The sequence below is a fragment of the Cydia fagiglandana genome, chromosome 15 (genome assembly GCF_963556715.1).
Source record: "Cydia fagiglandana chromosome 15, ilCydFagi1.1, whole genome shotgun sequence".
Classification (NCBI taxonomy): Eukaryota; Metazoa; Arthropoda; class Insecta; order Lepidoptera; family Tortricidae; genus Cydia; species Cydia fagiglandana.
In genome coordinates this window covers 13,462,300-13,478,289 of record NC_085946.1, presented here as the reverse complement: position 1 = coordinate 13,478,289, position 15,990 = coordinate 13,462,300, and the positions used below count along the sequence as shown (strand labels likewise).

The 15,990-nt window shown below is 36.6% G+C and overlaps 1 protein-coding gene across 2 annotated transcripts in view; it reads left to right on the top strand.

Annotated features, from left to right (window-relative positions):
- The window catches only part of LOC134671410 (G-protein coupled receptor moody-like), an 82,228-nt gene that overhangs the window by 53,590 nt on the left and 12,648 nt on the right, over nt 1–15,990 (top strand). For both annotated transcript variants that reach the window (XM_063529264.1, XM_063529265.1), the window contains exons 2-4: nt 2,046–2,109; nt 13,519–13,659; nt 15,080–15,250. In XM_063529264.1, coding sequence (XP_063385334.1) covers nt 2,054–2,109; nt 13,519–13,659; nt 15,080–15,250 — 368 coding nt within the window. In that variant the 5' untranslated portion in view covers nt 2,046–2,053. The remainder of the gene's footprint in view (nt 1–2,045; nt 2,110–13,518; nt 13,660–15,079; nt 15,251–15,990) is intronic.

Genomic DNA, 15,990 nt, shown 5'->3' with positions numbered 1-15,990 from the left:
ACAATTTCAACCCTAATAATTAATTAGCGTTAATTACATAAGTTAATATGAACCTTACATAATTTACAATTTCAGTTGGAATTATCTATACCAACTGCACCAAAAATGCTATAAAATTTACGATGTCTGCTAATAAGCCATGTTAGGTTTGACCATTGAATGCTCCGGATCTTAACAATGCAAATGACCCCGATGCACCCGTTTGATCGGTTATTTGGATCAATGCATACTATGCAACATCAATTAAACGGTTCGATCGATCGTCGACCCAATAAATAGGGCGCCCGAAGTTTGGGTTACGCTTCATTGATTTTAAATGTTGCGCCTAAGAGCGTCGAAGCTTATGGAAATCAGAGGGCATACCGCGAACCACGTTCGACGTATTCCCTGTCACACTTGCGTACGAATTTACAAGTGCGACAGAGAGGCAACACGTCGAACGTGGTTCGCGGTAGGCCCGCAGTGTCTTGTCAAGAGAATGCGAATGTTACTCTGGTCGTTCAACCTATCCGGCTAATCTACTCGTACATGGAAAAATACAGGGATTTTTTTCCACCTAAGTTTCAAAGGTTACAACTTGGTTATAACACCAATTTTGCCAAGCCGATAAAATATTCATGACTCCTACTTATGAATTTTACATACGCAATTCCATAGTCATTAATGTCCATTTAAAAACTAAAGTAACCGAAGATAATGCAACGCGATGTGACTGACGGGCCTTAATTGTCAGGTCGGTATAAATTGCCCCCAATCTTGGACTTACGAGTACGTCTCCTAATTCACAAAAAATGCTGTCTCAATTTCAACTGTGACCTCAAAATATTTAATAACTGTGTGCTATCAGGGATCAGGCTTGTACTGGGGAATTGCTAGAGGACGGAGCTATTAGGTATAGGTAAGTCGAATAACTCCGTCCCTTAGCAATTCAGTTTAGGTCCTAAACAGAATCGCAATAAGGACATCATGGTAAGGCCCCTGATCTTTGTGCAGTGCAATGCTCAGTGCAGTGACAGTAGTTGCTGTAGTTTGGTTTGGTCACGCCGGTAAGCAACCGTATTTGAGCAAATGGGCGAATATTCGAGCATTTTAAGCGTACGTAGGACAACGTGCAAGCTACTATCAATTGTTGACTCACATTGACCATCTTTAGTTTAGGTACGTAAATAATAATATGTTAATTGTAAGCAAAAGAGAGTGTCTCTAAGAACTTGTTCTTTAACAGTCTAGTTAAAATCAGTATTCACAGTTGATAGAATCAAAACTTGATAGAATCAACATGCGATTAAATCAAGAGTTGATTTTATTTGGATGCGAAATCTGACAGTTCTAGGCCCCAGGTGACCTAATATGTATAGATACGTGGTAGGTAATACGTAATAGGTACGTGTAACATTTAGTCAAATAATGTCTAATAAAAAATAATAATTGATCATGTCTGCGGTAATGATGTTATTACTTATCTGACCTGCGTCATTAAGCACCTCATTTAATAATGGGCACATGATCGGGAATTTCCTTAACCATTGCATGAACAATTGCCGTACAGGCAACCTTTATTATAATGAAGTAATGGGTGTGAGTAGGTTGTTATATTAATTACACTCCTTTGCTGCATTTCATTATGCTTTGCAAATGTACAGCAAGCACTAATACGTATAGTACGCATAAATTATCTGCTCTCCGATAAATTAGTACTTCTATCGTCATATTATATCACAGTCAAGTCAATAACTGTCGGAACAACAACTATTAGAACATGTGTATAAATCCAGTTAAAGTAAATAATAATGTGTGAAAATCGTGAAAGTTAAAATAAGTGATGTGTGTAACATAGTATTGTGAATTTAGGAAACATTGGGGACTTTCACGCCCTCAAGTTATTTGTAATTGTAAGTCGTACCTGCTATAATAAGTTTAAGAAACTTTTACTAGTGCCGTGCATTCTAGTGTGACTTGACCGACCATAATTTTTAAAGAAGATTTTGCTCCATGTGTTTAAATATATTTTGCAGTTAATAATAAAATATTTTCGTTTGTTTCAGATTTCAAAATGGATGAGAATATAATAAACGAGACCTTATACGGCAGCCAAAGTGAACTTTCAAAGTGAGTTATTTTTATTTTTCCTAATAACCCTTTTTGTTATTTTCCGAAGTAAGAAAACTCATAATACTTTCACATTACTCGTACACTTATTGGCTATTTGTCGACTTCAAAGACATGTTATGTTATGAAAGGATTTCGTGGAAATACTTAATAGGTACTTAATAGTACTGTAAACGTCAATAAGTATTATATATATTGCCTGTATGTAAATACCAGTGGCGGCGCGTCCATAAAAGCCGATTCCCACCGGCTTGCCTGTTTTTGGATGTTTGAGCAGAGTTGTAAATGAAATACAGTGAAACCTGGTTAATTGGCACCTGGATAAATGGAAAACCTCAATAATTGCAACCAAAAGTCCGGTCCCGGTCCCTTGAGACCAAAAGGCCTCTATAATTGAAATTTTGGAACCTCTATAATTGCAATTTAGATTTTAGTGCTTTTCGTAATTTTGCCTCTATAATTGACCACATCGCAACATAAGACCTCTATAATTGACACTGTGTTAAAAAGTTCGTTATTTTTGCTCTTGTTTTTACCTCTATTATTGAAACCAGTCTTACTTATTACCTCTGTAATTGAAATAATGTAGTTGTAGACAGCAGAAACAATATTTTAATAGCAATGATCATTTTATTTATATCTCCATCCAGAATTCAATTTATTTATTGGGTATCTATCACAGCCTGTAGTAGGTGAAATAATTTTGATCAATAAAAAACAAAGTAGGTATGCTTTTTACATTCTAATAAAACTTTCTTTTACAATTCAAGGGAATTTTTTAAACCCAAATGATAAGAAAATAAAATGGTAATTAATGTATTGTAAAAGTGCAAGTATAGACAAAAGCAATATATAGACCAGAAACCCAGAACGTAAGCGTGTAAATCTACTTTAAATGGTTATTTGCACCTCCATAAAAGAAATTTGTCAGAACGCAACCTCTATTATACCGAAGATATCCCGGACATCAGTCTGTACGAGATTAGGATGGCCCTGAAGCAGCTTAAGAACAACAAGGCGCCGGGCAAAGACGGAATCACTTCAGAGCTTCTGAGAGCGGGTGGAACACCGGTACTTAAAGTCCTCCAGAAGCTCTTTAATTCCGTCTTGTCCGAGGGCATAACGCCTGAAACATGGAATAGAGGCGAGGTGGTGCTGTTCTTCAAAAAAGGTGATAACAACCTATTGAAGAACTACAGACCCATCACGCTTCTGAGCCATGTCTATAAGCTGTTTTCAAGGGTCATCACGAACCGTCTCGAACACAGACTTGATGACTTCCAGCCTCCCGAACAAGCCGGTTTCCGAAAAGGCTATAGTACCATAGACCACATCCATACGCTGCGGCAAGTTATACAGAAGACCGAAGAGTATAACTTGCCATTATGCTTAGTGTTTGTGGACTATGAGAAAGCCTTCGATTCGGTGGAAACATGGGCGGTGCTTGAGTCTCTTCAGCGATGCCATATTGACTATCGGTACATCGAAGTGTTGAAGTGTTTGTATAGTAACGCCACCATGTCGGTCCGAGTACAGGAGCAGAGCACGAGGGCGATTCCATTGCGAAGAGGCGTAAGGCAGGGAGACGTTATCTCTCCGAAACTGTTTACTGCCGTAATGGAAGACGCCTTCAAGCTCCTGGAATGGGAAGGACTTGGCATCAACATCAACGGCGAATACATCACTCACCTTCGGTTTGCCGACGATATCGTAGTCATGGCAAAGTCGATGGAGGAACTCAGCATGATGCTCGATGACCTCAACCGAGTTTCACAACGGGTGGGCTTGAAAATGAACATGGACAAGACGAAACTTATGTCAAATGCCAATGTTGTGCCCATCCCAGTCTCTGTTGGGAACTCGGTACTCGAAGTTGTTGACTCGTACATCTACCTAGGACAAGTAGTCCAATTGGGTAGGTCCAACTTCGAGAAAGAGGTCAACCGCCGAATCCAACTCGGTTGGGCAGCGTTCGGGAAACTACGTAATGTCTTTTCGTCCGACATACCTCAGTGCCTCAAGACGAAAGTCTTTAATCAATGTGTGTTACCAGTGATGACTTACGGCTCCGAAACGTGGTCTTTCACTATCGGCCTCATCTCAAAACTCAAAGTCGCTCAACGAGCTATGGAGAGGGCTATGCTCGGAGTTTCTCTACGTGATCGAATCAGAAATGAGGAGATCCGTAGACGAACTAAAGTCACCGACATAGCCCACCGGATTAGCAAGCTGAAGTGGCAATGGGCAGGCCACATTGCACGCAGAGAAGATGGCCGATGGGGTCGTAAAGTGCTCGAGTGGAGACCACGGACTAGCAAGCGCAGCGTAGGACGTCCATCCACAAGATGGACAGACGATCTTGTTAAGGTCGCCGGAAGACGCTGGATGCGGGTCGCTTCCAACCGGCACGTATGGAGGTCCAAGGGGGAGGCCTATGTTCAGCAGTGGACGTCTTATGGCTGAGATGATGATGATGATGAACCTCTATTAATGAAAACCTCTATAATTGACACAACGATTTTTTGAACCTCGTTAATTGACGCGACCTGCTTAAATGAAAAACCTGGTTAATTGACAAAAAATGGCCGGTCCCTTGAGATTGCAATTATCCAGGTTCCACTGTATGTAAGTCAAATTAGCCCCGGCTTGCCTATGAATATGTTTGACGCGCCGCCACTGGTAAATACTAAAGGAAATAGAAATGTTTTTTTCTAATACAAGATTGATATTTACTATCTACTACTTACTATTCCGACCCATATTTTCATATCAACCGCACGGAACTTTGTAAATAATGTAACGAACTCAATACAAATAGAGTCATCTAGACAAATCCGTCCGATAAATCTAACGTGAAAGCTTCTACTGAAGGATTGAAATATGGCTGTGTTCGTCTAAATTATGTCTTGTCATGTGTACACAGATTTATTTGATTTTTCCTTATCTTTCACAATTTATTTCTTATTTCCCGTCACGTGATGTTTTCGGAAGTGAATTTTCTTTTTCGTATTCAAAGAACAAGATATCTAGTTTGATATAATATACCGATTAGGTGTTTTGCTCGCAGATTTATACTACGCTACGAATCTACTATTTAGATCATTTAGATATAGGTAGTCAGTGTAACGTATAAATGTTAACAAACAACGGAGATTCATTGATCAATGTTTAATAAATATCAACATTGCTTATATTATGAGCGAGTCTTAAAAACAATTACCTAATATAACTATGAATTATTATTAGTTAAATTATACATTTTATACTCTGAAATTCCAGAAAAGAACATTAAGTACTTAGGTATAAAACAGCATAGTTTTTAAAACATAAAAAACCGCAATCAAACTAAAAATCCAACAAAAGGTTCGCTGTTTTGTCCAGTCCAGACATGGATTTCAATATAAAAGCTGGTAAGAATGGGGTTCCACGAAACAGGAAACTGCTCAAAGCCTTTCCGTTTACCTTTGTTTTAACCGCGCTTTTGTACCTACGCTAACTCGCTGAAGTTAATTGTTTGGCTGAGAGTCAGGTTTCACTTATTTTATACATATAAAAAACAGGACGCAAAATACGTGAAGTTTTAAATAAAGTTTGAAAACTAAAGCGCAGCGTAGCGAGAGGATGCATAATAAATTATGGTTGACGGCTCGATTCGGAAAATTAATTACATCTCTACTAGACTTCAACAAGTTACGACATGGATAATTTAAAGATATTTGTAAGATAGATATGTCAAATTTGACGTTTCCGCGATTCTGGAGGTCCTCTTGAACGATTTCGACAAGTTATGACTTAGATATCCAAGTCACATCTAGTCGATATCTAATGTAGATCTAGTTGATCTCTAAATCGTCTCTAGATCTTGTGATTATCTCGAAATCCGAATAGGCCTGTGAGTATGTACCGTCTATCGATTCTATGATATCTTGCGCGTCGCTCTCGCACTATAGTCCGATAGCAATAACTTTTGAAGTTATAAGATTATTAATGTTGCCTATTTTTTACATATAGTTTTCAGACCATATACTAAACCTAATAATAATAATTTGTGTCATCCTAGGTATTTGCTTAGGTAGAAATTTAAGTATTTCTTTTTTTAAACAGCATTCGGTAAAAATAATATTCGAGATGAAATTCTTTGTTTCCCTGTAAAAGCAAAGTGGCTTCTGACGTACACACGCATTTTGTGTCATTTTCATCCACGGGTATAATGACATTTAATAAATACCTAATAGTGAACCTAAAATGCCTAAAATAAAATTATAGTCGGTAAGTGAAGTGTTGTACTTCACAGGATATTATAATATGTTATTCAAACAAATGTGTGTCAAATTCATCCACCGCTTTTATTTTTAATCTTTTTTTTTCTTATAAACTTCATGTATCTGCCACAAAAAAATATTCATGTTATTAAGTTTATGTCTACATTATTATAATGCCACATCGAGACAACATTCATAATTTGGGTCATTTTTAACAACGGTTTTTTACTATTTGGCAAAATAAAACTTTGCATGAACGGCGTACGCGGGGAAGGCTACCTACGCGGGTAGCGAGTACCTACGTGCTCCCTTGGAGTGGCCGGCGTTGGCCCATCTTGTAGAGGAGCCATTACAGTGTATTTATTTCATTCGGAGGCATAATTATTATATTAAGTCTTTTCATAGTGTGGGAGTAGGTATGTTGTCAGTATATTTAAAAATAAAATGTAGGCTCCTCATACTGACCAACATTCGTGACGTTCGCAATCAAAAGGTACCACTTTATCCTTGCCATAAGGACTCTCTGACAGGTTATTTGTATAAAGATACAATAAAATTTCGTCTTTATGGTAAAGGACAAAGTGGTCCCTACCTTTTGAATGAGAATGTTACATCAGCAACTTTTAAAAATAACTTTTATTCGATATTTAGTACACTTTTTAAGATTATTTTAAGACGCAATGTATTGCTAATTTTGTGATGTATAAAGCGTGGCAAGCAACGCCAATTACAATGATGACGGTGTACATTGAATACAAAACTTCATAAATTTTAAAAGTTATTGATAAAAATATGTTCCTTTGAGGAGCAGAATATTTTCTGTTAGAACGATTATGAAACAATTGAATGAATGAATGATTTTATAGGACATTCTTACACAGATTGGCTTAGTCGATAAACAACGATATTATAGAATATAAGAAATTATGTATATATATATATAATATACTATAAGAAATTCCACTGCGAGTAAAACGATGATAGTTGCTGAAAAACACCGAGCTAAGGTTTTTAATTTGAAGAGAAATGTAAGTCCGTGTCGCTAAGTCCATGTTACTTGTTTTAAATTTAGAGTTTAGAAACTAATTCGTGGTAGTAAACGATACAAATATTAGAAAAGTCCTTTACAACCTTGTTCGCTTCATATACTTATGGTAAAATCATTTTAGGGCGGGTCATAAAGGGCAAGTAAAATAAAAATTGTCAATAGTAAAATATGTCCTTTACGACCATATTGACCACACGAGATACGATATGAAAAATCATCAAGACAAATGAAGGGCTTAAAGGACGACAAAATACATGTAAGTGATTTACAATCATATTTATATTTAGCGGTAACCTTAACGATAATATCTATGAATTTCTAATTTATAACTGGTCATTTACGCCCCTTTAGATAAGCTGTTTTTACAAGCTCATAGTGCAAAAATTTGGTCGTAAAGGCAACTTTTTAAGAGATATCAAAAATTTCACTATACAGAACGAAAGCGCTTGGAATTCTGAACAAAACCGACTACCGTATAACGACTACCGTAGGCTCAAAGGGCGTAAGGGACAAAATTGCAAAAATGCTGTTATACTCAGTATTTTTTTCTCTATCGAATAGTATATTTAACGTATTGATAACTTGAAAAAAATGTCCGTTAAGCCCTATGAAAAATCAATGCTTGAACACAGTTTTCCAACGCATTTGGCCGTATCTATTCAAAAAAATGTTGTGAGACATTTTGGCGTAACTCCCAACTTTGTGTAGGATACGCCCTTTTGCATCGGAAATTTTTGAGTGCTAAATGTACGTTACGCCCACAACTAATGTACAAAAAATGTATAACTATTGTATATTTATGCGAGACAGAGATTCAATGTAAGAGATATGCCTGCGCCCCCATACTATGTATAATTTCGGGTTTATAATTGTTGCTTTTTTGTGTTTACGTGGGCCGGCCGGATACCGGATAGTAACATTGCTTGATTTCGGAGTAATAAAATTGGATTTAAGAAACAGACACGGTCATAATCGTACTTATTTATTATTTTAAAACAATTTAATCATTCCACTGACTTGTACGCGCACTCATTTCGAACCTAGAAATGAGTGTGCGCGAACTTTTACTAGGAAACAGGTCAAACCTGCAGAATACGCACCTGAAAAACCGAAACGTAGGTATAGTTCCTCTGACCGGATATTCGGCGGCCGGATACTGGATATTCGGCCGATGGTCAGGCCGAATATCCGGTATCCGGTATCCGGCCAAACAACTATCCCTTGCATCTCTAGTACTTTTTCATCAGTTTTATAAAAATAATAAAACATGACTATGTATATTCAAATGATAATTATGGCGTTTAATTAAGGTTAGACTGATAACTATTAGTTTTGTTTGTGACTGGGTCATTGGTAATATTAATTAAGACGTCATATTAATATTTTTTTGTTTAAACCCTAATTTACAGGATTAACCTTATGAAAGTTACTGTCTTAATTGCATTTAAATCCATAGAAGTACGTAAGCCTGGCCGCATGCCTTTTTCTACTCTAATATAATGTCATAAATATGCGATCATATTCAATAAGTTTTACTGAATAGACATACGAAATTTCAAAACCACTACTGTACCTAATAGTACTTTAGTATGTATAAAAGTAAAATTTATAATCCAATTAACATTGCAAACAGAAATAACGCGTAATACTTTCTATAGTAAAATTAATTTGTTACAAATTGTTGTATATCAATATATACAGGGTGTCCAGTAATTAATTAACAACCTTCTAACCATCGACAGGGCACCTCAGGCTGGTCCAGAGAATGCACTTATAGGTCTAGTAAAAGTTTCGTGGTTTTCGAGATAATCGCACTTTTATGTCTTTTTACTAGTTAGCACCATACTTCACTTTAACCACCATCTAGGCCATAATCTTTGTTTGTAGAAATGTAAATAGCATGTGTGATACCATTTTAGAATCAGTATTAGATAAACTATTTTTAAAAAAGTTGGCCACTCTGTTCTCCATACGTTTTTTTTTTTCACCACAAGCGATCAGACTTCTTAAAAATGTTAGAGTCCAATGTATTTTTTTGGATTAAGGTCTTCTAAAAATATACCTTGGCTATGGAAAAACTGTATTGCCTATCGGTTCAGTTAGCAGGCCTATTTGAGAATATTTTTCAAAAAACAGAAGGTAAAAATCTTTTCATTTATGTCCTAAGCGATCATTACAGTGAAACAAGGAACCAAAATTAGAAAAGTGCGATTATCTCGAAAACCACAAAACTTTTACTAAACCTATAAGTGCATTTTCTGGACCAGCCTAAGGTGCCCTGTCGATGGTTAGAAGGTTGTCCATTAATTACTGGACACCCTGTAAAAATGGTAGGACAGCAGTGATTATGTTGAAGTAATCATCATCATCATTGTTCTTAAGAGCCTAGCTCTTGTCGGTGGAGTATTCGCCATTCCGTTCTTTTCTCTGCCACTGTTTTGAGCTCATGGTACGTCATTACATTAATTTTCTCTTTGGCCTGGTCAATATATGCACGTCTCGGTCTTCCTCTGCCTCTCTGTTCTTCTATTCTGCCTTCAATTATAGATTTTATGTAAGTATCGTGACGTATCAGGTGCCCCAACATGTTTCCCCTTCGGATTTCAATTGTTTTTAGCAGAGATCTCTTCTCACCTACCAAATTTAATTAAATTAATATACTTGAAGTAATTAACAAATAAAAAAAACATTGTTTTTGTAGTGTGTAAAAAAACATTGTTTTCTCAAAAACGACCTTTTCCACGTTTAAGTATCCAAAATAACAAAAATGGGGAAAACTTGACAGTGAATACATACATCTCTATAATTTTTCAGATAAAAAATGGAAATTATAGTACTTAGAAGTACAGTGTTCCCTAAATGCAAGTTGCGAATATTGCCATGAAATTGTTGAATTTACGCCAAATGGTACTAAAACAGTTTAATTTTTAGTACATTACGCCCTGTTTCTGATAAGATAAACATTAAAGAAGAGGCATAATGGACGCCTTTTTAAAAATAGTCGTGTTTTTTGGCGTAACGGACATGCTATTTTTGTAAATAAGCATTGTATTCAAGAAATCAGTTTAAAAGACCTCAAAAAGTTAGGAATAAGCCACATACATGCATCAGTTAATTCAAACAAACAAAAAAGGTCTGATTTTTTTCTCAAAACAAAACTGATTTTTGGCTCTCCTGGAAAGATATCCTGGCGTTTTGTCAGTTAAACCCTTTGAGGCTACGGTAGTGGATATAACTCATTTTCGCCAAAATGTCCTTTACGCCAATTGAACCCAAAGGTAATTATTATCCAAGAACCTTGAACTATCAAAAGTGTTGGTAATTATTATTTAAGGTAAATGTATTCAAAACATCAGAATAAACAGGCATTAAATAACCTCAATACGTGTAATTAATAATATCTATTATAAAAAAATGCTAAGAACAAAAAATACATTAAAAAAATAATGTGCATAATTTACGTTAAGTATGGAAAGACTGGTTTGTGCTATTTATAATGAAAAAAAAATGATTATATTAAAATTTATTAGTCCATATAATTAAGATATATTGAAGTTAGACTTGATTAGATATAGAAATCAAATTTTGAGAACATTAATATAAATTAAGTTCAAGACGTAATATTTTTATCAAAGAATGAAAGTTACCTCAAGTCACGGTATTAATAAGCAAATTTTACTCAAGTGGTACCTATTCCCTGTCATTGTCACAAGTATATGCGTAACCATAATGTGTATAGATTTATAAACAGACCTTAATTCTCGCAATAAGATGTACTTACTTACAGTTCTTTTGATAAATGGTGACATTGTACAATATTTATAAGTTCTCTTTGTAGTATAACTTTGCATAAGTTGCGTTAATTTGGCGCGCAGGCGAAGTAAACATGCGTTGCGTACGCAACGTGTGGTTTTTAGAGAGAGGCCCTTACCCGCCGCCACGCCAAGGTCGCGCCGCGCCCGCCGCGCCCGCTCCCCGTGCATGGCCCGCGTTGCCCGTTAAGAGCCACCCGCTAGCGTCGTATGAACGCGAACATTATTTTTGTATTATTTGTTTATGCAATGGATGAAACTGACACAAATTCATATTTCTTATTTATCCCGCCTTTTATATTAATAAGGTGTGAACTCTAGTAACCTTAATATTCTTTTGTTATGGTAATAGCTTGTTAGAACAAAATTATCAAAAATCTTATGAAGCTGTGCCTCAATAAGACACAAAAACATGTAATGTCCATATTGACACGATTAAATGCGACGTCAGCAATTTTTTTTAACTTTAATTATTTTTGAGTAATTTTGAATAGTATGACATAGTATCCGATTGCAATGGATCTAATTGACACAAACTATGTTTTCACATTAAAAAAACTATCCTAAATGCGACACAGTTACATGTTTTCTCTCGAATATTCTTTTCTCCAAAATATTTCAAAATAAAAATAATTACCACAAATTATTAAATAACTTAAAAAGCAAATAATATCTGTGACACAAAACAAAATGTAAGATTAACAGCTTAAAACAGCATTCGTAAGCGAAAAAAAATTTGACTTTAATAATACTTTAAGTTAGGGCTCAAAATATAGCCAGCGCTGCAGGACTACTAGTTTACATAATGTGAGAAGCTGACGTTTACAATAATACTTTAAGTAGATTTTAGGGTTTTTTTTTGTTAGGTTTAGTTTTAGTTATTTTATTTTATAAGGTACTTTAAGTATTGAGTTATATTTTTTACGTTAAATAAACAGAGAAGATCATAATAACAGATGATATAAAAGTGCGACCATCATCCGCCGAATTAGCTAAATTAGATGCGAAGCGCAGTTTACTGATTTTATTCAGAATTAGTAAAGATGCGGGAGATGTTTGTGGACCGGTGTTTATCGTATTCTAGTTTAAATACTTCATGGTATACTTTTTAGCAGTGAAAGATCTTACTTGCATTTTCATGATTCATCAAATTATCAAATCAATAACAGATTTCGAAAATCTGATGCAGCTTTTAAGATACACGCGACTCTTGGACACACCGCTACAACTTCGAGCAAGCCTATCTACTTCACGTCTTCAATTCACAAAAGACTTCCTGTTCCTTTCATGCCATCTTACCCTACCGGGACTCTTGTTTTGAATATAGTATCAAAGCGATGTATTTATTGTTATTAATTGGAATGTAAATAACTTAGCATATTTTATGAATTGTTTGAAATTAGGGCTCCCGAGTCCCAATTTCTCCTAACGAGGCTTAGGAAGAGGCAAGGTGGAATTATTTATTCGTCGACAATATTATAAACAAGGTGTTTTCTAACTATTTCTGGAAGAAATTCTTTGGAGTTCGACAGTTCGTGTTTGTACCGTAATAAAGTGTATTTATTATATATAGTTAAGCTTTGAAGTTTCGAGCACGACATTGCAGTCGGGTGCCAGGAAAAAGTCTGGCACCGTATTGTTACTGCTCCATTTTCCTCTCTGAATATTAACAATATTAAAAATATTATGACACAATTTGATGTACTTTAACCATAGTGAAGGGGTCGTTTGATTTTTTTCATATTTTTAATTATTAAATATAAGAGTTAGAAGCAAATGCTATGGTTAATATACATCAAATTATGTAATGTCAATCCGGGTGGAAAATTAAAAAAACGTAGTCCCCGTTTGTAATGTGTCATTCAATGGAACTTGCTAACTATGTAAACAAACCACCATAGAGGCAATTTCAATATGTTTACATAGTAAGCAAGTTCCATAAAATGACAATTTATGCAGAAACGGCCGTCCTTTCCTAACGTGAATGGGTCAAACAGAAAACTGTGTTACGTCTTTCCTGTAGACATACACAAGAGTTAAGGGCTAAAGAGAAAACTAGTGTGTTCGCGTGAACTGTACATTTTTCTCTCTTGTGGGCAATAGTTAACAGCTTGTGGGCATGTAAGTAATGATTTTATCATAGTTCTCTAAATAAAAGGAGGACCTTTTCACGTGGATAAGGGTTAAATAAGAAAATTAACCTTTATAGCCCTTAACTCTCGTGTATGTCTACAGGAAAGATGTAACACAGTTATCTGTTTGACCCGAATATTCCCTTATCTTCCAGATTCTCACCGGGCCTGCTCACGTTTGCGGCAATAATGACGGGTCTCATCATGCTAGTGGGGCTCTTCGGCAACCTACTCACCGTGGTGGCCCTGCTTAAGTGCCCTAAAGTGCGCAACGTGGCCGCAGCGTTCATTATCAGGTACGTTTGTTGGTAAACCCGAAACTAGCAACTACACAAGCTTTGTAAGCATGTTCGCCGGCTGTTCGGCCATAACCGTATATGTATTGGCAGTCTTGGAAATTTAGGCAATGGAATTGTAGAAAAGTCACCGCTGCTACCTTAAAATAAGGCTAGCTTATCAAAATTACATATCGACGCTTAAGAATCAATACTGTCTAACTAACATTTTTGACGTTTTTTACCTTCTAATGCAGTTAGGTGCAGAAAAAAATAACGAATTAGCATGCTAAAATTGTCTAAATTTTAAATTACTTGTTACCTAGACAGTATTGATTCTTAAGCGTCGATATGTATACCTAAATAAAATACGTTTGCGACTATTATTGTTTCGTCAAAATATGAAATAACATTGTCACAGTAAAAACTTTGAGAAAAATTCATCCAACCATCCATCCTTCCATCCAACCACACTACTTTTTTTTTGAAAAGGTAAACATTTGACCATAATCCCACCTCATGATAAGTGCCGACAAACTCGACAAAGTGTTCAACGATAAAAACTGTTAAGTGACGAAAATTTGTATCGAAAATGAGTTAAGTTATCGAATTTTCCCTAATAGGTACCATACCTACCCAAATAATATCTACCCAAGAATCACGTGAGGCTCAAATTCTGTAATAAAATATGTAACGTCATAGTCAGAGTCACGTGTGAGTATAATATCCATTTGTATGTTATATTCTGCGGTAATGATAGCTTGGGAGTTTCCATTGTGTACATTTTTCCTATAAGTAATGCAGTTAACATCAATGCAAAACTCCACCGCAACATAAAACTAGTTTGATGTATTCAATACCTACTTAAATATAAAATACAGTACGCAGCGGCCCTCTCTTTTAAATCTCTCTTTCTGTGGTCGCTCCCTCATGACTGAGGATCGTGGTCATCGGTGGATGTGGATGCTCCACACCTGGTCTTTATGATCTGCCTCCAACGGTGCCTGTTCACGCATCTCTGACAACCGAGCAAAAGTTGGTTGAGGATGGGGCCCCTTTTAATTGTTCGCTCTATCTTGTTAGAGATCGTCCTCGGCTTCGTTACCCTCCGTGTTTCCAACAATGATCAGCTTTTCAAGGCTTTCATCTCCCCTCCTCATTATGTGGCCGAGGTAGGACAGTATGCGCTGCTGGCAGACTGTGGATAGGCGAGTTCGGACACGAAGCTGTGAAAGGATCGATTGGTGCGCATTGCGATCCTAGGTGTCCTCAACATACGCCTCCAGCATCTCGAATGCATCGATCCTTTGCCTTTCTCGGGCTCGTATCGTCCACGACTCCACGTTAAATACCTGTCGGTAAATTTAAATAATCACGATAATTTAGCAGTAACGCTAATGCACGTTGATGGGCTCTTAAACTAAATTGTAAACTTTTTCAGTCTCTGCTGCGCCGACTTCCTATTCTGCGCCATGGTGCTTCCCTTCGCGATCTCCGGCTTCTGGCAGCAGAAATGGTCCCACGGCGACGTGCTTTGCAAGCTGGTGCCGTTCCTAAGATACGGGAACGTCGGAGTTTCGCTGCTGAGCATCGCTCTCATCACGCTGAACCGGTAAGAACGACTGTTGGGGAATTTTGTGAGGTGTTTGTGTCACAGCTTACTAAAAAGGGGGAGGCTTAGTCGTTCAGGTGACGCGAGCGAAAACGCGAAAAGTAGTCAAGTGGCGGTGTGGACTTGCGAAAAAGCAGTCACTTGGCGGGGCCCCGATCTCTTGATCCGACCATTCACGGGTTGACTGCCACTTGAAGTGTTAGGGGAGTCTCTGACCATCTTATTCAACTAGGGGTGTGGCCAAGATAGGAATGGTTAATTGTAAAATGATCACGTTTTTTTTCGTTCGCATTACTCGTACTCGCTGAATTGGTTTGATTATCATATAAAGCCCGCTCCACACTCGTGCACGAATCGCGGCGCGACGCCGCGAACGCGAGTGTGGAGTCGATTTCGCTAATCTGAGAATACGGCTCCACACTCTACCATTGTTGTTTGTGTCTCATTAATAACCGTTTGAGATTGTTTTATAAAATATAAATAGACAAAAGGGAGTTTAGGGTTAATAAATAAAGCTCAATTTCGTGTGATATATAAATAGGTTTATTATTTATTTTAAACTTTATTGCACATCAAAAAAGTACAAAAATCGGACTTAATCACTTGTGGCATTCTTTACCAGTCAAATCAGAATCAGTCAGATTTTTGTGATATCAGCAAAAAATATTTTACAAACTTTTTTTGACAATTAACTATGCAAAGTCTGACTCAAATCTAAATAGGCAAAAAGTAGTTTACGC